At 41.1% G+C, this 27526-nt stretch overlaps 1 protein-coding gene across 37 annotated transcripts in view; it reads left to right on the top strand.

Moving 5' to 3' along the window:
• The window catches only part of Nrcam (neuronal cell adhesion molecule), a 255166-nt gene that overhangs the window by 195317 nt on the left and 32323 nt on the right, over nt 1-27526 (top strand). For 21 of the 37 annotated variants that reach the window (XM_085697700.2, XM_085697699.2, XM_085697702.2 and 18 more), the window contains 13 exons: nt 14-136; nt 4431-4601; nt 5090-5146; nt 6935-7046; nt 9568-9752; nt 10968-11099; nt 19066-19209; nt 22172-22283; nt 23795-23961; nt 24056-24203; nt 25688-25812; nt 26187-26216; nt 26939-27040. In XM_085697700.2, the coding sequence (XP_085553826.2) occupies nt 14-136; nt 4431-4601; nt 5090-5146; nt 6935-7046; nt 9568-9752; nt 10968-11099; nt 19066-19209; nt 22172-22283; nt 23795-23961; nt 24056-24203; nt 25688-25812; nt 26187-26216; nt 26939-27040 (1608 nt within the window). The remainder of the gene's footprint in view (nt 1-13; nt 137-4430; nt 4602-5089; nt 5147-6934; nt 7047-9567; nt 9753-10967; nt 11100-19065; nt 19210-22171; nt 22284-23794; nt 23962-24055; nt 24204-25687; nt 25813-26186; nt 26217-26938; nt 27041-27526) is intronic. The other 16 variants (XM_048415523.3, XM_048415520.3, XM_048415519.3 and 13 more) reach the window with 3 other exon arrangements.

The raw sequence follows: 27526 nt of genomic DNA, 5'->3' as shown, positions 1-27526 counted from the left end.
TTTTACTTAACAGGGTCGCCCTTGTGGACCAAAGAAAGACTTGAACCAATCACACTTCGAAATGGTCAGTCATTGGTACTTCCCTGTAGACCTCCAATTGGATTACCACCAGCCATAATATTTTGGATGGATAACTGTAAGTCTTATCACTATGAGTTTTCTTCAATCTTCTTGTAGTTATTTGTTGTCTTAACACTTTACTTCCTCTTAAGAGTCGTAAAGCGCTTCAGAAATGATCGATAGGTGCTCAGAGAAACAACTGCTTAGTGATATTAAGTGCCATGCCACATCATTCATTCTTAGTGACATAAGTACCATGCCACATCATTCATTCTTAGTGACGTAAGTGCCATGCCACATCATTCATTCTTAGTGACCACATCATTCATTCTTAGTGACGTAAGTACCATGCCACATCATTCATTCTTAGTGACATAAGTACCATGCCACATCATTCATTTTTAGTGATGCAAGTACCATGCCACACCATTCATTCTTAGTGACGTAAGTACCATGCCACATCATTCATTCACTGTGCCATGCGCTGCTAGAGATTAACAACAACAACAAAAAATATTAGCCCAGTCACAACCAGGCTTCCTTCCTAGACAACTAGGGTCAGCTGAGGCAGAAAAGGAAGCCAACAGTAAATGTGTCTTGACAATCTGTATCAGTCAACAATAAATTTTATGGAAGAAAACAAAGCACAAAGGTGAGCCCCGTGCTAATGGGCTGGGCTGAGAGGGTACACGAGTGACGACGGGCATATCTGTGTGAAAAGGGGGCCTTGGTGCCAACCCTAAGGAGAAGCATCCCTAGGGTGAAGAAATGGAAACAAACAAACAAACAAGCAAGCAAAAAAGCGACCATAGTAAAAGAGCCAAGGGGAAGGAGGATGTCAGTGTCAGGGGACCAAGGCGACTCAATGGGAAGGGCTTTGTTTTTTCTCTCTCTCTGAATGAAATAGGAAAATGTTGAAGGGGCATATTTATCGGAAATAAAATAATTAGCAAAAGGTTCATTTCCATTATGGGTGTAGAGTATGGAGAGCAGAAGAGAACTGGGGGAGGGGCCAGGATGTGGCTCAGCATGTGGCTTAGTGGCAGACCACTAGTCTAGACTCTATAAGACCCTAGGTTTAATGCCCAGCACTTGAACAAGAGAGGGCCGCGGAGGTCAATTAGGTGTGCATTGCTGCAATCCAGGACACGGTTAATGGTGCTTGGACTTGAGAGGTAGCCCTGGAGTGGGTCTGACTCTGGCTATGATGGGAGGGTACAGCCTCCACAGAGGGAGAGATGGGACTACATGGAGAAGAATCAGAGATGAATATAAAGTTTAGAGACTGAAAACTGATTGAAAAATAGGAGACTCCTTTCCTGAAACCTCAAAGGCTGGTAGTGGAGGAAATCAGGTTACTTCTATTATTTCATATCTTTAGGGTTTCTTTTTTTTTTTAATCACCCCAAACAGCTAATATTTATTGAGCCTTTACTGGGTTCCTTTGCCAAGAATATCACATGGATTCCTTTGTCAAGGATAGCACATGGATTCTCCAGGATGTGGCTTACACAGATGAGGCATATCCCGTCATCCTCTCCATTTTCCCAGTAGGGAAACTGGAACAAGGAGAAATGACATTTGCTAGAAAATTTCAAATGGGTCTACTTTTGACCTAGTCATTGACAGAAATATTTATTGTTATAGCCCACCAGAGCTATTGTGTTAGCATGCTATCTCAGAGGTGGCACAGAACTTGGTCCAAGACATGCTCATATCAGTATACTCAGCAAAGGTCAGGGGTGTGAGGCAGGGAATAAGCCAGGGTTGCAGTCAGCAGGGTTTCAATTCTTAGTGTATAAAGGCATAGGGAAACAGCCATGGGCTGAATGAGATCATTTAGACAGTCACTATTGGAGGTAGAGAACTGAGCCTCGGGGCTAACAGCAAGAGCCTTGCAAGAATTTAGGGAAACACAGGAAAAAAATCAAATGAGAAGGAGCAGTGACTGAGGCCGAAAGAGTCCCTAGCGGCACAGCACGGTGTTGCACGGAGCAGGTGGAGAAGACAGGCTATGAACATAGTAATGACTATGTACATATGTCATATGTATGGAGTACATATGTATGGAGTGAAGCTGATAGAGATAACATGAGTCCTGGAAATGACTGCTAGATCTGCAACGAGGGCACCGCTGTGACCTTGAAAGGGACCTACCTGTAGAGGGAATGGTGGGAATGCGTGCAAAAGATTTGCACAAAATACCCTCTCCTCAGAGACCTGACTCCCTCTGCAATCACAGGCTGCAGACCCCACTGAAGGGAAAATCAGAGTCTTAACACTTCATATTCATTGTTGACTCATGAAACCACTCCAAGAAAGTGTCATGAGCCATGAAAATGAAATCTATAAACAAATAAATGAGCAAATATGTGCTCCTTTATTGATGTGGCAGCTCTTATGGATTTTGAGGGCATAAGCAACAAAACCAATGTAAAGGAGTGATGTATGGCTTCGAGAGTAACACTCTTCAAATGTCACCACCAAAATTAGATGCATTAATCGTTCTTATTCAGAAATGATTTCTTGTTTGCTTAATAAAGAAATATGTCACATGGAAACTCTCCAAATAATCTGAATACATCGCTAATGCTTCCTGCATGGCGCAGCTGACAATATGTATGATTTCATAAATTTTAAAATGGCAGCAAACCATCCGCCTTTCAAATGAGCTTGCATCTGAAATATGAGGAGAAGCTGAATCCCTGTAGCACTCTCGCTTTATGCATCATAAAAATATCCCTATCTGCATAATCTTTTCTCCAAGTGTAATATAAAGAAACTCAAGGGCAACCTCATGCCCTCTATTGATGTCCTGTTGCCTCGCATCTGAGCTACCAGCATCCATCAACCATGCAATTCAGGAAGAGAAACAAAAGACAATAAATATATGTCTTCGGTGCCTTGGATTCATTAGATAAATGAACATTTTCTGAGACAAGGCTGTATAGCCCATATATCCCAGGCTGATGTTGAACTTCTCATGTAGTACAGACTTGCCTCATCTTGTAGTCCTTCCTCTTCAACCTTCCAAATAGCTTGGATTTCAGGCATGCACCACCCTGTCTTGCTCTCAGTGTACATTCTTTTCCTCAATATCTTAAAATCGTTCCTCTCCAAGAGGATTAATGTTTTAAGACTATAAACTTATACGCCTCCACCTTGACGGAAACTTGAGTAACACAATTCATTGGGCTCTGACCGTCAAAGTTACTGCTGGGTTTTAACTACAATTTAGAACTTTGTGAAAGAAACGTTAGGTCAGATACCTGCTGAAGGAATAGCACACATCCTTGCCTCAAACTGAAGAGATCCCAACAGCAAATATGACACCCAGCCTGATGTTGCAGGGACGTGTGACTTGTCTAAGTCTCCCTCACATGGGAGCTGAAGAAATCATAGGTCAGGCTCTGGGAACTAAGTCCGGAGCTTCGGGATGCTTTCTGATGGTCAAATGCAACATCGCACACAGATCAGTGGCTCCCACCTCTCTTCATTCCTCAGCCGTGTAGGAAAGCCTCTCATTGTGCCCGAGGCTAGCTCCTCACCTGCTCCTGAAGGACAATCATTCTGGGAACTGGAATGCCAGTGTGCTGATGGCTGATAGTTAGTCCTTCCAAGGTGTTTGAAGGAGCCCGTGCCAAAGGGTGGACGCCTGTCCATAGCTTCAACATTAAACAAAACATGTCCTCCCTCCTGGAGCTTTAATTTTAGTACAAGGAGATGGCCATTATGCACACATATAATGAGTAGAAGGTAGACTGTGTCACAAGATGAGCTGTACATGAGGTGAGGGAAACCGGGTCTGACTTCCCAGCAGCTGATCATAGCATCAAATAGAGGCGTCAGTGCTTGTATGTTTAACAGGTGTTTGCGGCATGATTCATGATTAGATTGTAAATTCACACCAGACTAGGCGACTGTTGTGCTGGTCTCCTTGCTCAGAGCCTAATTTGTGATGACATGTAACTCATGTTAATATCCTTACAAATTTTTCTGACGTGTTTTCCAAGATGTGTGCAATTAGAGACAGTTTCAGATGCCAGGAAGCATGCAGGCCTGTTACAGGGCATTTTTTGTTTTTCTGTTCTTAATGTAATATTTTGCTTCATAGTTCTAGTCCTATTGCTGCTTCAAGCTCCAAGAAATCAGGATCGGCCAGGTCTGGTTGACTGTCTATGTATCCCACATCTTAAAAACACAAACCAAAACCAAAAATAAAACAACAACAAAACCAGTTTTCTTTTACTAATAGACCTGTGAGAAATATGTCATTTTTTTCAGGTGAAGTACAGAGGTATTAGTAAGTAGGTGGTTGTCCGGCTGCTGTGGGGATAGAATGACCTGAGTAACTCTCTGTCTTCCTCCAGCCTTCCAAAGACTTCCGCAGAGTGAGCGGGTTTCCCAAGGCCTGAATGGAGACCTTTACTTCTCCAATGTCCTCCCAGAAGACACCCGTGAAGACTATATCTGCTATGCCAGATTTAATCACACTCAAACCATACAACAGAAGCAGCCTATTTCTCTGAAGGTGATTTCAGGTGAGAGCTCGGCCCTCTGGGTCTCTTTCAGTGGTGGCTACGTATGTGAATCTAATGATTAGCAATTAAATACGGTTCTGATTCTGAGGTAAACCAGTTCAGTGGTCAGGAGAATCCTTGTGAAGCTCGCTAAAGCATTAGCTTATGTGCTAGAAAAAGCATGCATACTCTAAATATTGTATTTTGCTTTTTTCACCGATTGCCAGTCCTGTTTCTACGGCAACCTCCCGACTCTGTGGTGTTCTGAGTATTGGCGTAGGCATTCTGCCTCACAATGCGTTTGATTGGCATTTATCCTACAGTTCAAGTTGTGGTTGGGGGTGGCAGAGTGAATGAGCGAGTGAGTTAGCTAGTAGGGTGTCAAGCACTGAGTCTACCTGGAAGGAATAGCACTTAGCGTAGACGTAGGAATTTGTTTTTGTCGCCCAGTGGTTTTTGACTCTGCTCCCCGCTTCTATGCCCTCTTCATGATATTCTGTTTATTTCAGTGGATGAATTGAATGACACTATAGCTGCTAATTTGAGTGACACTGAGTTTTATGGTGGTGAGTTACACCGGTTGTAACTGATATTCTCTCCTTCATTGTAGACTTTAGTTCACTAACTTCACCTCCATGGCTATTTAACTTTGTTTCTGTATGAAATTTCTAATTACATGTTTAATATCACCATATCAACGTGTGTTTCTTATGAAACCTAGCTATACAATTTCAACCATGTCACTAAAACCTTTTCCATGGTGTATGTATTATTAAACTTGTTATAATTTTTCATGCAAACCATTTCATATGCTTTAGAAAAAATTCTTTCATGTGTGTTCAGAATTGTATTTCCCATATTTTGTGCTGTCTAAAACCTCTCTGCATGACCTACACATGAACTTACTGGTCATATTAACCGCTGGAATACTGATACTGCGCCTTCAGTAACTAACATAGAATATATCCCATAGTAGTCGTCTAACCCTCTGTAAGTTTTACATGACATTACTCAGGAGAATTAGCAACTGTATTATTCTTAGCGTTGGTAGAAATCCACTCATTGTCTTCTGTGGGAGCAAACTTTTAAAAATAGATCATTCAGCTTTATTGTTTTAAGATGAAAAGAGTTTGATTTCCTTAAGGAAAACACGGTTGTCAAACATAAAATATATCACTAAAAATAAGAAACTCTGGACCTAAGGGCTTTTTAATTCCCATAGAGTTTTTGCTGCTTTAATTTTTCGCCTTTGAGATATGAACATTAGAGAATATGGCAGTATCTAATTCTCACCTTTATTTGTTTAATATTGTCCCCCAAATATGGGTATCAAGAGCATTCTCAAAGTGGTTTTTAGAGGAGTAAGGTCCCCCAACAAGCTCTAAATCCTTAAGAAAACTAATTTTTCTTCAGCAATGCCGTTTTGGTACTTTTGAGAAATGAGAACTTTACATACCACCTCTTCATTTGGTTTTAGAAGTATCAAGTAGATCATTTGTGGTTGAAACAATGAAAATCCAGTCCTATGACATTTCCACCTGAAAATATCTCAAGGACTCAGTAGATAAGGCCACACTTTTAAGAGTCCGTCAGACAGGGGGCATTCGGTATAAATAGTTCTAAGCTCTCTGACTTAGACCCTTTTTATTTTGTTATTGAGAAACTGATTTCAATGTGTTTAGCTCTGCTAATACACTTTTCCTCTTTCTCCAAAGCGAGGGACCAAACCCAGGAGCTTATCCATGACACAAACTCTCTGCCATGCAGTCACCCTTTAGCCTCTTTACCTTTAATCTTAATTCATGGCATGTAATTTGCCAGAACTCTGTCAGCAATTGCCTAGTTTTAGTTTATTTTGCACAGATCTTGCAGTGTAGCAATCTTCATATAAGTCAGCGGAACTGGCTCTACTGTTATCTCCAGAACACATCAAAATACTTTGTCCACAATCATTTACTGCTGAAAAAAGATTTGAACATCTTTCAAAATACACACTTTTTGCTTCACCCTGAGCACCAGTCTTAAGGGACATGTACCTTATTGAGCTGACGTTTCTTTGCTGTGGTTTTGAAAATTGACCAGCCCACAGAAAATTAATAAAGATCCAACCCAAATTAAAGGCATGTACAAAAGGAATCCTTTTACTGGTTTGCTCACACAACCAAAATTGCTTGTGTTCTTGCACACCGAATAAGTGTAAGGAGAGAGTGTGTACGCATAGCTAGACAAATTTCAAAACAAGCATTAAGTGGATTTGAAACAAGATTAGAATTCTAGCCAGCCTTTTGACAATGACTGTGTTCTCAGAAACACAGGTTAAAAATTTTAACATATATTGTATTTCTTGTTTGCAGCCAAGCCTAGTAAAGAAAGGCCACCAACATTTCTAACTCCAGAGGGCAACGAAAGCCTCAAAGAGGAGCTAAGAGGAAATGCGCTTTCCCTGGAATGCATCGCAGAGGGCCTGTGAGTCAACACGTTCTGTCCGGATGTTCGCCTCCTACCAAATACAAAATACCAATAGGCATTCACGCCCAGGGAGAACCATTGTCTTATGTTTCTAAAATCCAGAAAACCTTACAAACATTTCCTGAGTAAACTTTGAAATCCATGCTATTGTTCAAATATTTTGATTGTGCTGTACTACGTTGTCTATACTATAATCCCCGTATGGTCGCTGTGCTTTAGGAAGGGGGTAGAAATTTGCTCCTTTCTAACAAACAACCTCGGTACTCGGTAGGTTAAAAAGTAACATCTACTTATCCTTTGATCGTTTGTCTAGAGCGGGGAGGGCAGCATCAGAAGGCAGATTAACTGGGGGTTCAGCAAGGTCTGCCACATGGTGCACCTCTGTCATCAAAAGCACGCAGCCATGCCCAGGACTCAGAACCGTGCCATTGCTCCAATTCCTGAGGACAGACTGTAAAGCTCATGTGCCTTTGACAGGCATTTCCCGGAGTCCTTGGGCAGATAAAAGAGCAACTGTGAAGTCAGGTCCATATGACAGGCAGGGTCTAGACCGACTTTCCCATCGGACCTGGCATAGAGCAAGTGCCTTTCCGGGCACAGCTACTGCAGCTGTGAGTGGGATCCCAGGAGCATGCTGCCTTCAGGTTTTGGGATTTGCGTTGCCTCTGACCTGGCAATCCAGTGATCACATAAACTTTCCTTAATCCAGGAATGATTGTTTTAGGATGCGCATGGGGGCCTCTGCTGGCCAAATCGGGAAATCACACCCAATGTGACAGGTCTTCAGCTAAAAACTAACATTCTTAAAGATAGGTTAAAAAAAAAAATCTGTCCCCTTTCCCATGCTTTGCTGGTACCTATAGGAGACCTGCCCCTTTCTGAACAGAAACAGAGGAGGAGCTGCAGCTGGGATGTAAAGTAAATAAATAAATTTAATTAAGAAAATCAGTCTTTCCTAACAGAATTTTTCCAACTTCCATTTTGTTTTTAGTCAAACACCAACTTGACATTTAACTAGTTTTATATCTTAGCACATTTAACATTTTCAGATTAGGAACGTTGAATGTTTTTTTTCTGTAAAGTATGCGATTGTAATTTGGATATATATATATATATTCAAAAGTTCCTTCAGGTTTTATATATATAATAAAGTTTTTGAAACTTTGAAATTTTGTGAAGCCCTGGTAGGGACTATACTGCTTGTAAATCAGGGACTGTTAGACTTGGCATTAGAACACACATAAGTCTTAAGGATTGTTCAGGAGAGTAGGAGTCTTCCATAACAACTGCTGGCTTTTCTCAACGCCACCAGTAACACCAGTGTCTTGCACTATCCCTCTCTTGCCTCATGTGGAACAGTCAGTCTAATTATGAGGAAACGTGTTGTGTGTTTCACACGTGACTGATCTCACATCTTTACATGTTCACAGCATGCTTTAATTTTAACTTTAGAAACTGCTCCATCAAGTTTATATGCTGTCATTATGTTCACCCAAACAAACCAATCTAACAAATTATGACAAACATATCTCTTGCATCTCCGATGACAAAGAGAGAGATGTCTCAAAGTCCTAGATCAGCCTTACTTCTTTACTATTTCTTATACCCATGGCTTAGTGTACACACACACACACACACACACACACACAATGTTTGTGTTGAACAATTTTTTAAATTTTACCTCATGAAAATTTGTTAAAGGCATTATTATATGAGTAGATCGTTCTTCTCGTTAAGACAACTGGAGATGCTAAGGCCCAAAGAAGTCAGGGAAGCAAGGTCAGAGAAGAATTTAAGTGAAGCTCTGAGACTTTGAGAAAGACCTAACTCCATGCAGTATTCTGGCTTTTCATCAGCAAATTTAGATTTTCCAGACTTGGAAGGATAAAATTGAGTGAAAAGAGGTGTATTATTAATCTGGCCTATTATTATCAATTAGTATAATGGTACTTTAAATTTTCACTAATAATGAAATAAAGAAAATGATTTTAATTCATTAATCACTTAGTTCCCATCTTCAGTGTCTCATTAAACAGGAAGTTTCATCATTTGATGGGTAACCATACACACGAGTCCAGAGACACTGGCGTGTGTATGAGTTCATTCACTATATGTTTTTGACTCTAGCTGATGGGAGATTATATTGCAATATGACTAATTTAATAATAATTCTCTTAATTGACATAGTAAAAGTCTCTAGAGCATCTTACTGGCCAGAACTTGAAAGAAAAGATTAGGTAGGTCCCTTTAGTAAGGCGATCAATGCTTGCAGTATCTGTGAAGGCAAACTTACAGTACGCCAAAAATTAATATAGTCCTAGTTATTTGAAAATTGAAATTGTCCCAAGTACAGATTTTGAGTATTATTTTTTTAAAATGTGATGTTAATTAATAGGTCTATATGTTTGTCATTATCTTTGCACAAAGAATTGATTATAAACGTGCATGAGAATTTACTCTCCCAAACAGTCACAGGCAAATTCATCCTTTGTGATTCATTACTTATTCATTCTCTCAGGCCTACGCCAATCATTTACTGGATTAAAGAAGATGGAACACTTCCTGTCAACCGGACGTTCTATCGGAACTTTAAGAAAACCTTGCAGATCACTCAGGTTACAGAAGCAGATTCTGGAAATTACCAATGCATAGCAAAAAACCCATTAGGAGCCGTGCATCACACCATCGCGGTCACAGTTAAAGGTATTTCAGTATTTCAGATGCATTCCCCTTGCTTCTGTAGAGGCTCCAAAGACCCGTTGACTGTGCCTTGGATCACATTCTTCAGTAATGAGGAGTTTAAATTTATGTTCACTTTCATGGTGTCATGAAGCTTTTCTCGTTTCTATTGTAATCGCATCCAGGCTAGATTATAAAAACCACTCCTTCGAGTCTTCCTCACAGAACTGCAATTAGTAAATGCAGAAGGAATGGTAAAAATAGAAAATCACAATGATAGACCCACAGCGGTAACTGCTTCAGGCGAGATCCAGGGAGGAATTCTAAAATTGGTGACTGAAAACAACTTTAAGGAGAAGCAGGATATTTGCATAGCTTCAAAGTGTTCCTCTATCCAAAAAACAAACAAGTAAAACAAACAAACAAACAAACAAAAAACACCTAGTGGTTAGGTCAGTTTTAATGTATGTCCACTAACTCTTTAATATTCCTCCCTGGAGGAGATGAAGGTTATGTCCTATCTTGAGAGTGGGCTATGTAGTGACCAGCTGCCAATGAACGGAGAGCAGAGAACACTGGAGAGCAGTCATTTTGCAGTGGGAGTACCTGGCAGACAGTGCCTTAACCCAGGGATGAAGCTGAGCATCACTAATCATAAGTCACTGTGGTCTTGGAGTGGGTTGATCAGGAAGGACCCATCACCACTTTGATATTCTTACAGTCCCAAGCCAGGAGTTAATCCTGAGCAAACATCAGACAGATGCACGTATGGGTATTTTATTGAAGCCAGCTAACACTCCTCAAAGGTGTCAGATCATGAAAGAAAAGAAGAGACTGAGGGATCTCCCTACCTAAAGAGACTCAACCAGTGGAGATGGTGTGGTATCCAGGTCAGGACAATGGTCATTCCCTGTCTCATATACAGTCACAATCCAGCTGCATAAAACCTAGATATTAGAAGAACATGAACAAAGGGGTACGGGACACTTTATTCTATCTTTGCAACTTTTCAAAAATGAACAGTTTTAAAATTATTTCTCCATTTTATAATTAGAAAGTTCAGAGTTCGAAGTCATGTGATCTATATTCTTTATAAAGTTTAAAGAATTATTTGAGGCAACTCATATTTTTTTTTATTCTAAAAAGTAAGACTAATGGGTCTCTTACAAAACCCTTATAATCTACTGCAACTGTCCATGTATTCTTGAGTCAGCGTTTCTTGTCTCTTCTCTCCATAAGCGGCTCCATACTGGATTGCAGCTCCTCAAAACCTCGTCCTATCCCCTGGAGAGAACGGCACCCTCATCTGCAGAGCTAATGGCAACCCCAAGCCCAGAATTGCCTGGTTAACAAATGGAGTCCCAATAGAAAGTAAGTGTTCTTCATTATCTTTAATGGAAGGTTATTTTCAAGGTACGCCTGTATCTCAGCAATAAATGCACGGTGTTAAAATAATTTGTGTTTAGGATGAAAGCTGAATATGAAGTTAACAGGGGCACTAAGTCATTTTCAAAGCTTTTTATCGCCTTTGGATAGTTATTTAGACTTTAAAGAGTTGATTGAAATAAATTTTAAAAAGAACTTATGATAATAATTGTATGTGTATTAATGGGAAGTTAAGAATATTTCTCATTTTTTACTCAGATCATGGGGAGAATGGCAGGGTCAGAAGTAAACACCACCCACAGCTCAGCTTAGCTTTTGGAGACTACACAGAGTCACTGTCGGCTGACAGGGATACTGGGAGTAAGTCAGTAGATGACAGGAGTAAGAAACACTGGTCTGGCCTTAGTTTTCAGTCTTGGGGAAAGCCCAGGTGTCCTCCACGTTTTCTAGTCTTCAGGGGTCGTGTCTCACTGGCTACCCGAAGGACAGGGTCCTGAGCTTCTGCAGGATGCTCAGCCTTCTTTCACTTTGCCCTCCTTGAGTATTGTGAGGTCTGCTCCAGAGATCCCTGAGAAAGACATTAGGGCAGTGGCTGTGTTTGTTAGCATCCGCCTGCATTCTGCAGGTTCACTTCTAGCCCGTTTTCATTAGCCGCTTTCCAAGCTACCACAGTGCTGCTGCCCACAGTGACCCATTGAAGTGTAGCCAGAAGCTTTGCCTGAATCCTCCAAGTCATAGTAAAGGCTCATTTTATAAAACTTGATTAGAGGATTGGGATATGAGAAGAGAATTATGGCAAAGAAAAAAAATAAGAATTGGAATCTTGTCTCATTTCTTCTGGACTTCTTCCTAAGCCATGGTCATACAGAGAGCAGCCAGCTACCTTTTCCTCCTGACCTCCACAGTGGGAGGTCTTAGAACACTTATTTCTCACGTCTTGCAATTCAGACTTCCTTTTAGATGGAGAAAGAGAGAGAGAGGGGGGGGGGGGGGGAGAGAGAGAGAGAGAGAGAGAGAGAGAGAGAGAGAGAGAGAGAGAGAGAATAGACAAAGTCTGTTTCTGCTTCAAACCCAATCTCAGCCTCAGGCTCACTTCCTAGTCGTTATCAAGGCCAGATTCAAAGATCCTCTATACTTAATAAAGATACGTTCCTACTTAGAGAAAAACCTGCTCCTGATTATCTCCAACTGAAAATCAAATATCACTTCTACTTCCACATAACCCAAAGGTCCTTTGAACTGACTTTCCTAAACTGAGTCCTCCTGTGGGACGGATGGCTAGTCAACTTGCTATTACTATGAGGAATGGCAGCGTGCCCTTCATCCCCTGGCCGGGCAGCCATGGTCTGAGTAATCGCACCCTGTGCCACGAGTGTTTGCTGGAGTATTTATTGGGAGTTTGCTTGCGCCACGAGCACAGTAGTTCTCAGATACTTGGACAGAAACAGCTTGTGTTTACTGCAAAAGGAAATAAGTTCTTGGAAAAAAAACCCGAGGCTAATGAGGCCAGTAATCGGTACTGATATTCATACTCCAATTTTAATCATGATCAGAGGAGGAAACGCCACAAATCTTACCTCGTGGTTCTATATCAAGGAGCCACTGTCACTCCCAGGGGATTATGGTGACAACTGAGAGAGTGAAAGAAAGCCCAGAACTAAAAGAGGTTTTACAGCACAATTATGGTTTTCTTAGAAATGCATATAGAACAGTAGTAGCCATATTGAATACTCAGCATTTCTGCATCCAAAGGTTTGCTTTCTTCCAGCTCAGAGGCTCTTCGTGATTTACAGAAGATTAAATGTGCTCCTGAGATTTAGGCTCAGCAAGAACAGACAAGTGGGAGGGAATATCCATCTAACCACTCAGCAGGAAAAGTGTTTGAGCCAGGGACTGTTGAAGAGAGAAACTCCAGGGCTTGGCAGTCAGGATACAGTGCTAAGCGGGGGAAATTGAGAAATTAAGTAATGAAGCTGATCTTTTTTCCTGATCAGTTTATCATCCTTCCTATTTGGCTGTCTTACTCTGTTTTTCTGCCATAACAAAGTACCTTGGGCTAGATAATTTATAAACAGAAAATTATTGCTCCCTGTGCTGGAGACTAGAAAATCCGGGTTGAAGGCACCTGGTGACTTCTAGTGCTGGTTCTTCCTCTGTGAATGTGCAGTGACAGTGGGGACAGTCTCCCTCAAGTCTTTTGTCAAGGGGCACTGACCATATTTGTGAGATAAGAACCCTGTGACCTAGGAATAGGACCACCTTGGGATTGGGATTCAGAATATAAACTTGAGGAGGCGACCAACATTTGCAGGACAACCAAGCTTTGCAGAACAACCAAGCTTTGCAGGGCAACGCCAGCATAGCAGCACCTGGGGGTCCTTGAGCCCTATTAATAGTTGCATTATGAGCTTTGAGTACGCCTCCACATGCACGCCTCTTTGTGGTTAAAACTAGAAGAGGGGGTGTTTGGAGAGGGCAGTTATCTCAGGGAGACAAATTAGGCCCCTCTACTTTGACCCCCAAATCGTCCAATTAGGTCCCAAACAAAAAGAGTAAGAATAAAATCTGTCAAATCAGAGTCAAAGTAAGTTCTTTTTTTCTTTTCTTTTCTTTTCTTTTCTTTTCTTTTCTTTTCTTTTCTTTTTTTATCCCAAAAGTATGTTTCCTTGAAAAGGAAGCAAGGATGTCACACAGATATGATAGAAATTGCACAACTCTTCCAGATCCAGGGTGCCCCAACTCAGATGTGTGCAGCTCAGAGAAGCTTCTCTGGTGGGCATTCAGGGAGGGAAACTATGTACTGCAGGGTGGCCCAGCATGGGGCTTTGTCCACCCATCTGCTCTAGGAAGGGCTGCTGCTCTGGGGAGCTACAAGCAGCTGTTGTCTCCCTCAGAGAGATATGATGTGATGCTTTTTTGAGAGTGGCCAGGCCGAAAGTGCTAGGTACGTTTTATGGACATCTTCATAACTGACGGTGATGAGCAGGCGGGGACCCTGCATGTTTCTTTCACTGAGCCATTCCTAGCCGTCATCAGCTAGTTTCTGGACAGCCTCTGTTGAGTGTCGTCTTTGAATGAAAAATCAATTATAAACAGCTAAGTGCAAAGAGATGTGCCCTGATGCATACTGACGTCTTCTAATCCATATTGAAGAGTTAGGTAAGAGAATAAAGCCCGCGAAGCCAAGCAAAAAAAAAATCAGTAGAGGCCTGAAGAGGTATATGCCACTCTCCTTTACACTTAGTGGTTGACCATGAACTTCAACAAGACTGCGTTTGAGGCTTGTGGACTGTTCTGGAAACAGGCCTGGTGCTTGCCCCTCATCTGTAGTTTGTTGAGTAGCGCATCCAGCAGTACCAGGCCATGGAAGACAATGGAGAGATGCTGAGGCAGAAAAAGAGAAAACCACACAGCGTGGTGACACTGACTGAACCCCGAGGATCCCGACTGAACCCCGAGGATCACACACCCTCAACAGAGCCCAGCACAGGGGGTCCAGCATGGGCTTCAGAAGTTGGCCTGAGGCCCAAGCTGCCTAGCTGGCACACCTTCCATCCAAGAGACGGCCGAAATGCTAGGTGGACCAGCAGGTGCTGGGGCGAAGGGTCGAGGGACAGCTGTGCTTCTGCGGTAGCATTGTTGAGGGCATCAGCAGCACCCCTGTCAGGGGCCTCAGGTCTGTCAACCTATACCAACCAGCAGAGGCACAGTCAGGGACCACAATGACCAACCAGACACACAGCCTGCCTCCCCTGACTTGTTGACAAGCATTCAAGGACTCTGACCACCTCAAAAGCTCCAAACTGCAAACTTAGGAATATCAGGGTGAGATGGAGGTTAGATTAGGTTCTGCTGGCAAAATGTGGTGTTGATTTTGAGCTTGCCTTCAGACCTGGAAGCTACAGCTTTATAAAACTGATAGGATTAACTCCAAAGCACCTGGGTGCATCTCTCACTGACTTCTCAAACTACGTCTCATTTAGGTCAGCCGAGTACTTAAAACTTCCTTGACACAAACAAGTACATTAAATACAGAATTCGCCCCTGAAACACCCAAAATATTTTTCAACAGTCTATAGTGGTCAGAAATTATGTAGCTACACGAGACCCACAGGAGACCTCAGATATGACCGGGAGTGCTTGAGAGAGTGTGAAGTTGAACTTGGGACCAGAAAGAGAAAATGTCTTGTCTTATAACTGGCAGCAAGAGCATTTCCTGGCTCTGCTAGAGAGCAAGTGTCCCTCCATTCCTCTTCCTCCCCTTTACCTTCTGCACCAGAGCCTGTGCCATCCCTGTTAGTGGTCCCCAAGGCCGAGATTCTGAACACCCCACAATCCCTGTTTCTGTCCCAGGAGGTAGTGAGAGAGTCTATAACTTGCTTTGTCCTGGAACACATAAAAGTCTCACCCTTTGTTAAAAGGCTCCTCAGATTTGAGGAGAGAAAAGAACCAACTTGGTAAGAAAGAGCGGATCTCCTCCTAGTACAATTACAAGTTGTGTTTGAGTAATACATGAATTCAGCTAGCAGAATGGAGGCTTAACCCAGAATATTCTCGAGATCCCGTCAAAGCTGCTCCCATCCCCCTCTCTGGGAGGTGAAGGGCTCTGTTGGCAGGACCTGTTAGGATAAAATAGCCAGGAGAAGGGAAATTCAGCTCTTCGCCAAAGCTTGGCTTTGCTTCATGTTGAACTGTTCATACTCCAGGAAATATTTATAAAGTCGACTAAAACCAGAAATCTAGAACATTAATTTCAAACTATTAAATTAGTCTGAATTTACTATAATTAAACAGAATATTAAATGCTCCTGTCTATAATTTTCATATCTAAAATGTATTTAATATTATCTGTTGACCTATTTCATGAAGTTCTTAAAAGAAGTTATGTAATCATTCTAAACGTAAAATTATGCAATTGATATAAAAACATTTTAGAGATTGAAAGTACTCAGTACTTATAAGACATCATTTTTTTAATTTTCGTATTCCAAAATTGGAAAAGTTTACAGTCTTTGCCATTCCTTCCAGGAGAAATATATTTTTTTATAAGTTTTCTGGAGGCTGTCACACCACTTTTAGAAACTCACCCTTGGGGCTTAAAGTTATAGATGTCGATGTATATGCTTACATTTCTTTCTTTGGTGCTTATTTATGGCAAATGATGTTGGTCGTTCCTAGAAATTAATTAGTTTTCCTTTAGACGATTTGAGTTTGCTAGTTGGCGAGTTCTTCCCATCCAGTAGCCAGAACACAACATCCAAAGGTTGCCAATGGCTCTGCAGCAGTGACTCTATTTCGTGCCCAGATACCAACTGAGCCACCATATGTTGCTGCTGTTTCTAGGCTCACTTGCTTCTCTTGAATAATTGCAGAAAGAAAACATAATGCAGATCTTCACGAAGAGAGCTGCCTACTCAGGTCCAAGTTTGTTTCAGTCCCAAACATTATGCCAGAAATAAGTATCTGAAAACCACTCCATTGAGCACAAATGAGGTGGCTATAGTCAAATGCCTTTGGTCCTGAGGACAAGTGAAACCTGGGGCTACAGGGTGTTTTGCTTGTGGGTTGATGCATCTCCACTTGGGGAAATTGTGGTCTCATCCTGTGGTCTGTTTCCCGTGCTAAGAGTTTTGGCTCTGTGCTCTGACAGTGTGTCATGCTCACTACTGTTCTTCATTGCCTTGCACACCTTCAGAGGTGCAGTCAGAATGGGTTCCAAATGCCCCCTAGACAGCCCTATCATTGTCCAAGTACTAGGTCCATTTGCTTAGAATAATCCACAGAGCAAGAGTAGCCAGGGGTGCTGCTCTGTGTTCTACCCTGCCTGGTTAAAGCAGTAGATGAACATTCCTTCAAGTGTGCCCATCAGAAAGCCCAATAATACAAGGTTTGCGATCCAGGATAAAAAACAAGGGCTTCGCTGCTGTGTACCACACTCTCAGATCCATGACTGTTGGCTATACTTGTATATCACTTCCTGGGATAATGTAAAATATGTCCTCTGCTGTTATTTATTGATACAATCTATATCCTGTTAAAGAAATTATGGCTTCTATTTGTATTCTGTTGGGAAGAATGTTTTTCTTAAGGAAATTTTAATCAGAAATTACAAATGTGAGTTAAGGAGTCAATTCAAAGAATCTTGACATACCCTATTAATAGCAGAACAAAATGTGTCTAAGATGATTCTACACTTCAGCCATTGATTGTTGCCAAACTTTTGGACACGAATTTTGTAACATTAGTGTTTAGAAACTAAGTTTAAACTACCTATCATACTTCTTCAGGAATAAAAGCATTAGTTACTCCCTGGGAGCTAGTTGAAGTTTTAAAAATCCTTGGATGGTAAGAACTTGTCCTCTAGATCAACTTATGATTTGTTGTTAGATTATTCTCATCTGGAACATCTAAATAACTGTTAGCTTCTAGGTACAATAGTCAAAATGTACAGTAGTTACAATAAGGTCTCACAAATATGTCTGCATCTCAATCCTTGGAACCGGTGAACATGTCACCTTACAGAGCAAAGGGGGTCTTTGTACATGTGGTTAGGAGTTTTCTAATTTGGGGATTCTGATGAATCTGCTTGGGTCCCAGTTTCATCACATGAATCCTCAAAGGTGTTATGCTTCTCTGGGCTTTGGTCAGGCAAAAACCTGATTATGGAAGAATGAACAGAAAAAAATGACACTGATGGTGATGCTAGGAAAAAAAGGGAAAATATGGACTAATAAATTAGGAATCCTCCAGAAAACAGACGGGACCAAGAAGTGGATTCCTCTGCAACCCAAAGAAGAAGCAGGCTTTCCTGGGACTGGGACTTTACTTCGGTGCGATCCTCATCAGACTTCCAATCTGATGAGGCTGAGAATTTTGTGTTGTTCCAAAGTTGTAGATTTGCTATAAATTGTATTAGTAAAAACTGTTACAGAATGAATGAGCACAATGCTTGGGCACATAAAACAAAGGAGAGTAGCTATAGCTGGATTTATTTTCATTAAAGTGAATTAATAAGCCTCAGGTGAGCCAGATACTTTTATTTCAAAGTGATAATGAAGAGTCATTATAGTGATACACAACCTTTTCTGGTCACCATAGAAAAAGAAATATGTTTTGAATGAAAGCAAAGTTATGGTTGCCATGTGCAGTTTCAGAGGGAGGAATACTGTTATTTACTTTGGTTTTGGTCAGCATGCTAAAACAATGTTCCCTTAAAATAATGTGGGCACATGGTCTAGGGGTTAGCATTTGAAAGGAAATTCCTGTATCACAGCACAACGCTTGTCCATGGTTTGCCTTGCTTTGGACTAAATTCTCACGTACTGCATTACGCAGCCAGTTTCACCCAGCTTCAGCATGGATCAATTCCGATCTTAACACGTTTTAAGTACTTGAGGGATTTGGCTGAAAGGGTCTTTAAGAGAAATTTTATACAACTGATTTCTCCTTCAGCCCCAGATGTGGGCACAACAGGAAAGTGGATATCCTCATGTTCCTGACAAACGTGTTCTCTAGGCATGCCTCTGTTTATACATCTATTGGTTTCCAGAATAGGTCCTCGAAGACGGCAGGTTTGAACAAGCCAGCACATTTCTCCATTTGTTGATAATAAACTTCCCTCCTTTTAAATAGCTGGCTTTTTTATAAACATCATGGTGGTTCCCCCCCCCACCCGAATTTGTTCATCTTGCCCAACTTGGGCTTGCTTTCTGCATCTCTCAAAGCAGTCTTCATTGTTGAAGATCAATCCATCCACTCAAGGCTAAATGAACATTGTGCGTATTTGCCTGCATGTGTGTGTTAACTAAACTCTACTTGGATTCTTTGTACTTATGTAGATTAGCTTGTATTTCCTTTCTGTTTAGGTAATTTAGATCTCAAGATTTATCCATTTAATATATATCTTTTAAGCAGCAAGAAACTTATATTTTCTTTTTTTACATTCAAACAGTTGCTCCTGATGATCCCAGCAGAAAAATAGATGGTGATACTATTATTTTTTCAAATGTTCAAGAAAGATTGAGTGCGGTTTATCAGTGCAATGCCTCTAATGAATATGGATATTTGCTAGCAAATGCATTTGTAAATGTGCTTGGTAAGTTCTCCCTGTATTATTAAGTTAAATTAATGACTGCTAATGTTTTCTACTTGTTCATCGAAAATGCATTATGCCTTTGCAGTGCATAGTATTTCAAGCTACAGAGAATATACAAGGGTAGATAAGATACAAATCTTTTTTTTTTTTTTTTTTTTTTAGAAAAACAGTTCAATGATTTATTTATTCATACAATTTGGCCTTCAGTCTTTCAGTTAGCACAAGATATTTAGAAAAGAATTGGTTTGTCCACATTGCTGAGTTCAGTGATAAATGTACAATCATGTTACACAGTCGATAAAAGTTTACATTGTTCAGATGACACATCAAAAGAAAGTAAACTACTGTAATGTAAATTTCTTGAAAACCTTGTTCTTCATTTTATGTATATGAGTACTTTGTCTCTTGGTGTCCTTGGAGGTCAGAAGAGTGTTTCAAATCCCCTAGAACTGAAATTACCAGCAGGTGAGAACCACCATAAATGGTACTAGAAACTAAACTTAACAAATGTGTGCCAAAGACTTTTGAGAGGTTATGTGAGATGAAGACAAAACAAATCTTCCTGGTCTTGATGGACTGGTGTCATCTAGTGAGTTCACCAACCTAGCAGACAATAGTGCTGTATTGAGAGAACTTAAATGGAAAGGAAACTGGAATTTAAAAAAAAAAAAACAAAAAAACTTGGGCTAGTGATTACAAAGTCAGCACTAGAGAAATGGGCAGTGCAGGGAAGGTTAAGTGTGTAGAGCATTGCCTTAAGGACCATTTTGGTTTGATCTTGCAGTTCCTTCATACAGGTTTTATATGACAGATTCTTTGCTGCAGGAATAGGCTGTTCACTGGTGGGTAGACTTTTAAAACCTTCAAAATAAAAGTAGTGTTTGTTTGCATGAGCAGTGAGTATGCCCACTCTTCCATCCTTACACACTTTTTAGTTACTGTTCTATTGCTGTGACAAAGCACCTTGACTAAGGCAACTTATAAAAGATAGCATTTATTTAATTTGAGGCATATAGTTCCAGAGGGTAGTAAAGTCCATGATCCCTATGGTGGAGATCATGGCAGCAGGCAGATAGGCATGGTGCTGGAGAAATAACTGAGAGCTTACATGTTGAGATAACAATGATGTGTGTGTGTGTGTGTGTGTGTGTGTGTGTGAGAGAGAGAGAGAGAGAGAGAGAGAGAGAGAGAGAGAGAGTTAACTGGAATGGTGTGGACTTTTGAAACCTCAAAAACCCCAGTGACACACCTCCTTGAACAAGACCACACCTCCTAATCCTTCCCAAACAGTTCCACCAACTGCAAACCAAACATTCAAATATACGAATCTATGGAGCCATTCTCGTTTAGCACCACAGAAATGGACAAGTTCAAAAATGCCACAATTCCTATAAGAAAAACTAAATGGTTGATTATAATGTTTAGTTCTTATCCAAGTCACAGATAATCATTGTTTCATGTGTAAAAATATGCTCAAAGAGCTGTAAGGAACTGTGATGTACTTGGGCATATTCCGGAATGGTTGGCTTATGTGAGCATTACATCTCTCATATTGAGTAACATTACCAAAAGCTACATTTTAAAATTTTATGTAAGTATTGTTCTTGTGGTAGCAGAAATTATACTTGAATTCTTTCAGATACTGTTTTCCTTTTCCAAACAAAGCTAATATAAGAAAGCCAACTGATATTTGGCATTTTTCTTCATATATAAAGGAAGGGCCATTAGTCCCCCAGAAGCTCAGCAATTGAGGTATTGGGGGATGCTGAGGAAGCAGCTTTGACATCTGAGTTTCTTCTCATGCTTTCTTTCTATGAATTCAACATCTTCAGGTTTCATATTTCAGTAAGATCAATACAAGTATGTGTTATTTTGAGTCTGGCTTGTTTTGTTTCACACAATGTCTTTCAGGTTCATCAGTATGACAGATATGAGATATTTTAAAGCAATTTTTATTTATATTTATGTCTGTGAATCTGTGTGGGTGCCTGCTACATCTGTGTGGCAGTCTGAAGATGTCAGAAAGGGGCATCCAATCCCCTGGATCTGGGGTTACAGCAGGTGTGAGCCCCTTGCCATGGGGGCTGGGAACTGAACTTATGTCCTCTGAAAGAACAGCAGTGCTCTTAACTGCTGAGTCATCTCTCCAGCCTCAGCTCCCCTTCTTTACAAGGCTGAAAGAGAGCATTTATGTCTCTTTGAAAACAGGCATCCTAGCAGGTGTTAGTGATTCATAGTGAAGTTTGTGTTTCTCTTGATAATTAGTATAGTTACCATTTTTTCACATTTCTGTTGGCCATTTGTATGTCCTCTTTTGAGAAATGTGTATTTGGATCTTTGTTCAGTTTAAAAACCAGTTTGGTTTCTGGGACTACTGAGCTCTTTGAGTTTCTTATATATTTTGTGTCTTAGTCTTACATCGGGCATATGTGAGCAGCTACCTTCTCCCAGTCTATGTTTTTTCTCTTTGTTCTGTTGCTTCCTTGGCTGTAAAAGGCTTTTTAGTCCCCTCTGTTTTCCAGAAACCACACTTCCCACCTGGTTTTTCCCTGCCTTCTTCATGTGTCCCAAACATCCCTGCCCACTAGAGTGATGATAGGTCAGTCGTTCAGCCATGGCATAATTTTTTGACAGAGACTGCTGTGGATAAAATGATTAAATAAATGCATTTTCACTGAAAGATAACCAGTGTCATAAGATAAATATAATTGAATCCTTCATTGACCAGCATAAGAAACACAAATAAGCAAATCAGTAATTGAGTAACCCCTGGGTAGCATGTTGAGCATGACGCAGGGGGTGTTTCTTCTGTCTTGAGTGACTACTAGATACAGAACATATGGGAAAAGACATGTGGGTTATATTTTATCACAGACTTTCATGATCTTAAAACAAAATGGATAAGGACACTGCAAACTTAATATGTGTTTAGTATTTACTATACCTTTCTAAAATGTTTTAGCTGAACCACCTCGAATTCTCACATCTGCAAACATACTGTACCAGGTCATCGCAAACAGACCTGCTTTCTTAGACTGTGCCTTCTTTGGGTCTCCTCTGCCTACCATTGAGTGGTAAGTAGTAGCTGCCTTTTTTTTCTTTTGATTTGTAATTCTAACTATGTCTGGTTTTAGTCTCACAAAACAAACAGGAAAACTGCAATACACAATTCATCACATTACTAGTTAACTAAATTTATTTACTCTTTCTTAAATATTTATTAACTATCCACTCAGTGGGTATAATAAACACTTGCACATATGTAGCAAGCATACTACCAGAATGCTCTATGAACTCTAAAACTGTATGGAAATGATTTTTAATATTTAAGGCTGCCATATTTCACAATGCCATGAACATTACCTGGAACTGGAATAGTGGCTGAAGGACTGGTTAGGAAGCATGCTCCTGATAATAAAGTAGCATGGGATTGGGGATGGAGAGTTGGCTCAGTGCTTAGGAATACTTGTTGCTCTTGTAAAGGAACTAGGTTTGGTTCCCAACACCAACTGGGTGGCTCTCAACTCTCTGTAACTCCAGTGCCAGGGGATTCTATACCCATTTCTGACTTCCCGGGGCACCAGGCATGCATGTAGTACACATTTCTATAGCTGAGCAAAATGCTCATTTACGTAAAATAAGAAAACAAATCTAAAAGCAGCAGGGAGCTGGAAGAGAGGTTGCGTGGGCTGAGAGAGGACTTGCCGCTTGGAGCTTTATTAGCCCAGTAGAGCTCCTGTGTCCCCCCACCTCCTCTCTGTCCATCCATGTTCACATACCAGTCCTGGTAGGTGTCCTTCAGCTGGTTACTTTAGAAGAGCTGGACAGGACAGGAGGAGGATGGGCCGCTGCTGAGAGTGTGTGGATTACAATTAGAGCAGGTACGTATCGACCATCCGCTACTGGGATGAGATTGACAGCCGGTGAAGGATTAAAGAGAAGTCACTCCAGGCCCAACCGTAACTCAGAGAAGAGAAACGTGGATGGATGGACGTCCTAGTGAAGGTGCTGAGAGGGACAACTCAGACTGACTTCGTCTGATCCTTTTCATCTGTCTCTACGCCCACATCACATATGTGTTTTCTTTCCACTGCCTGGACATTTGCTAGTCGAACTTTCAGAGTATCATCCTGAGTCTTGAAATCAAAATGTCTTTAAAATTTGGTCAATGGGAGAAAAAAAATGTATGAAAATATAATATTACTTTTCCCTATTGTATCATCTCCTTAAGGATAAAATAAGTAATATCTTTATTAAATTAGGTATCTCATAAAAGTTGCAACACATATTTTGGTTTTCTAATTCTGCAGACTCCACTTATTTCTGTATTCTGCCGTTTTGTGTGTTTTCTTTTCCTTTCTTCTGACATGTCAGAAGTGTGCTTATGGAAAACCCTTCAGGTTTTGGGCAACGTTTTTGATTTTGTAACTTGAAAAGTGAACCCTCAACAGGTGTTTTCGTCCCCACTTTACAAATAAGCGGAATCTCATCTCTGTAGTCTTTCCAAATGTCGCTGGCCTTGACCCTTGCTGCAGACCACATTCTGCTGTGTTTTATCCTCACGCTTGTAACTTTTGTAACGAAGGTTTAAAGGAACCAAAGGAAGCGCCCTTCACGAAGACATTTATGTTTTACATGATAATGGAACATTAGAAATTCCTGTGGCCCAAAAGGATAGTATGGGGACGTATACTTGTGTGGCAAGAAACAAATTAGGGATGGCAAAGAACGAAGTTCACTTGGAAATCAAAGGTAAGACAGAGTTGATGAGCATTTTCAAGTGTTATATGACACAGAGCAAATTCTTTGCTTTGCCAAAATGGATAACCAAAACTTTGAATTTTAGATCCAACCAGGATCATTAAGCAACCCGAACATGCGGTTGTGCAGAGGGGGAGCAAAGTGTCCTTTGAATGCAAAGTGAAACACGACCATACCTTAATCCCCACCATCATGTGGTTGAAGGACCATGGAGAGCTGCCCAATGAGGAAAGGTATTTATTTCAAGAGGCTCTCGTCCCTCTTCCTTCTCTCTGGAGACTGCTCTTGTGTCAAAAGGCCCCTGACACCATGCTTTCAGTGTCTGAAGTCAGCTGTCTGCAAAATTATGAGATCAGCCTTTTCCTCTTACCGTAAATGCTTAGAACTGAAAGGGCACTGAGCGTTTGAAAGAAGAGCCTGAGAATGCGGGTCTTTGTGTGCTGATCTCCTGTGAAATCGGGGTGGAAAACGCCCTCCCGATTTTGGACAACAACCGCGGTTGCATAATTTGAGTGGTGAAGTCTCAGCAGATGTTTTCTTCTGCACTCCACACACACGCTGATATCCGAGCTCTAGAGTCAGGAATGCACCTGACTCTGCCAGTGTTTTAAAGATTATAGGTTTTGAATTTGGATATTGAATTACTTTTTTCCCTTCTAACCTAACACCTGCAGAGGGAAAAGAAAATCAAAATCAAGTGAACCATTTAACGGGGTGCATTCAGTCCTGTAGCTTGGAATAGAAGGAAGATCACGGCGTTTTTCCACCTGAGGCCTTCAGTTTGGTGACCTAGGAATTCAGCTGCATGCGTGATTTTAGCCATTAGAGTGGACACAAGTGATACCCAGTGCTAGGAATGCTTTGTTCTGATGGAGATGGTTTCTGTGGTTTCATTGCTCTGACCTAAACCTGGAATAACTAAATGGTACCCTATTGCTTGATAATGACCCCACTACAACATCATGGCCTTTCTTTCCATGTGTCCAAAGTACAAGTTTCCACCTGGTCAATTTTCTATGTGAAATCTAGGTAGTAAAGAGAAGAGAATATGAAGAAATGACCATCGGCTAGATCAGCTGAGGTTTGACTAAAAATTACTTAGAAGATAGATTATGTAGCCTCCTTGGGACCAAACATTAATGCTGCATGCATGATGCAAGCAACCTCTAAAATCTCTTAGTGAAGATTGCTGATCTAGTGACAGGAAAGCCCCCAATGCTTTTCACTTAGTTTCTGTAATGGTAACCTTTAAACATGTGAGGTAAACAGGAACAGCACACTTCTGCCACAAATAGTAACTTTTTTAAAAATTCTGCACTCTGATGGAAATTGAGCAGAACGAAATAAGCACAGAAGCCTGACTGAAGCACTCTAGTTGGGGAAAACATGGAGCCACCCATTACACCTCAGGACGCAAGCAGTAACGTTGATCAATTAAAAAATTAATTGGCATACAGCAATTGGACTTTTGGATTTATGGTATACCATATGATTTTTGTCCCGACCCCAAGAGGGCTGCTCCATCAGCCTGACAAACCCTGTTAGAGTTAATATCCGTCCAGCTCAAATGTTTTCCAGGTTTATTACTAATGTGATATGTAGGGGTTCACTCTAATTGTGGAAGTGTTTATCTTTCTCCTTTATCAAGTTCTCAGAGACCCTTGCCTGCTGGGAAGGCTGTCGTCTTCCAACTGCTGTACGTGCGTTCTGTTTACAGATTCTCCGTAGACAAGGATCATCTGGTGGTAACTGATGTCAGTGACGATGATGGCGGGACCTACACGTGCGCGGCCAACACGACACTGGACAGCGTCTCTGCCAGCGCTGTGCTGAGGGTTGTCGGTAAGAGCAAAAACAAACACAGTCAGGTCATCTGTATTAGGAGTTGAAGAACATTCCAGGTGTTGAACATTTGTTTGCTGTTGTTTCAGAACTGCAAGGGTGGGTGTTTCAGGAGACAATTTCCATATAAATATGCTCTCTGACAAAATGGGGGATGTTCATATAAGCAACATTTTTTAAGAAAATTAAGGAAGTAACCTCTAATATAGAATGGGGGGGTATTCCTAAATTGTCACCACCCTGCTGTCAGTGCACACCTCACATTAAGCTAAGTAGAGAGTTTAATTAAAAGAAAATACTGGGTTGCTTTTGTCTTCTTCCGTGTTTCCATCACTAATTTTGATTAAAATCCTTTATATTAATGTCCTTTCTAGCTCCTACTCCAACTCCAGCCCCCATTTACGGTAAACTAATGAGTCTTCTTTTTCTGTCTTCTGTTAAATAATTTCACCCTTGTGAACATCGCTTTCTCTTCTCTGTCCCATCATTATATTTCTTTAAGGAAAATGGCTGTCAGTTATCATGGGCTTTATTTGCCATAGTCAATTATTTCTTAAAACCTTATAGTGTATTGTAAGGTTAGACTGTTTTGCTCATTGTGTTTCTCGGTGACCTCTGTCCCAACAGCTGTCGAGACATGCAATGTGTCTGTGCATTCGAAGAGCTCCCTACCCTAAAAACAGTCCTTAGCTACCTCCAGATCCATTTCCCACCTAGCCTCAGGATGCTGAGAAGCCTCTGAACAGCGCATGCCGCTTGCTCACATTTGTCCCTCATCCTTGACTGTTCTGGTTCCCTTGTGTTGTCTGAAATAAAGCTTTGATGTCATTTCCGCCTGTGCTCCTTTCTGAGTGTGCCGAGGACCCTTGCACTGCCTCAGTGGATTTGGCAAACAACGATTTTGTATATCTTGAAAAAGCAAGCCAACAGAGCTCCATGATGGGTTGGCTTGGGTGTGCAGCGTTCTCAGCAACCTCAGCTGTGTCTCTTTCCTTTCCATTGCATGCTCACTGACCAATAAGAGTGATGTGTCTCTAAGGCGTCCCTCTGTGCGTAGCATCACAAAGAAAGAAGAAAACTTCCTTTGAAAAAGACAGTGAGCCATTTGCGTGTGTTTGCTTTCCAGATGTACCGAATCCTCCCTTTGATTTAGAATTGACCAATCAACTTGACAAAAGCGTTCAGCTGACATGGACCCCAGGCGATGACAACAATAGCCCCATTACAAGTATGTGGTGTTTTTGCTTTATACTTGGTAAACCTAATGGCCATTCCTGAAGCCGTATCCAGAACAAGTTTAGGATATACTGTTGTAATTTCTTCCAAAGGCATTTACTGGCAGTCTCTTCATTACTGCTGTAAGAACCAAAGTATGATGCCCTTCCTCAACGGAGTTGTTCCTGGCTCTAGCTTCCGGCACAATTAATTAACGCCTGAAAATGTTAGTTAAGCAAACACACTCTCATTTGTTTTTAAGACTGTGAAGAATCAGCTTCTATGTCTGCCACTGCCTAAGTTAGAATTACCACTGCTGCAATGGAAAACCATGACCAAAAGCAACTTGGGGAGAAAATGATTTGTTTGCCTTATATTTCCTCATAACTGTTCATCATTGGACCTGGAGGCAGGAACTGACAGAGAGGCCATGGAGGGATGCTGCTTGCTGGCTTGCTCCTCCATGGCTTGTTCAGCCTGCTTTCTTATAGAACACAGA

Source organism: Myodes glareolus, chromosome 11 (genome assembly GCF_982192425.1).
Source record: "Myodes glareolus chromosome 11, mMyoGla1.1, whole genome shotgun sequence".
Taxonomy (NCBI): Eukaryota; Metazoa; Chordata; class Mammalia; order Rodentia; family Cricetidae; genus Myodes; species Myodes glareolus.
Note: the sequence above shows the minus strand (reverse complement) of the source record. Positions and strands in the feature narration are given on the sequence as shown.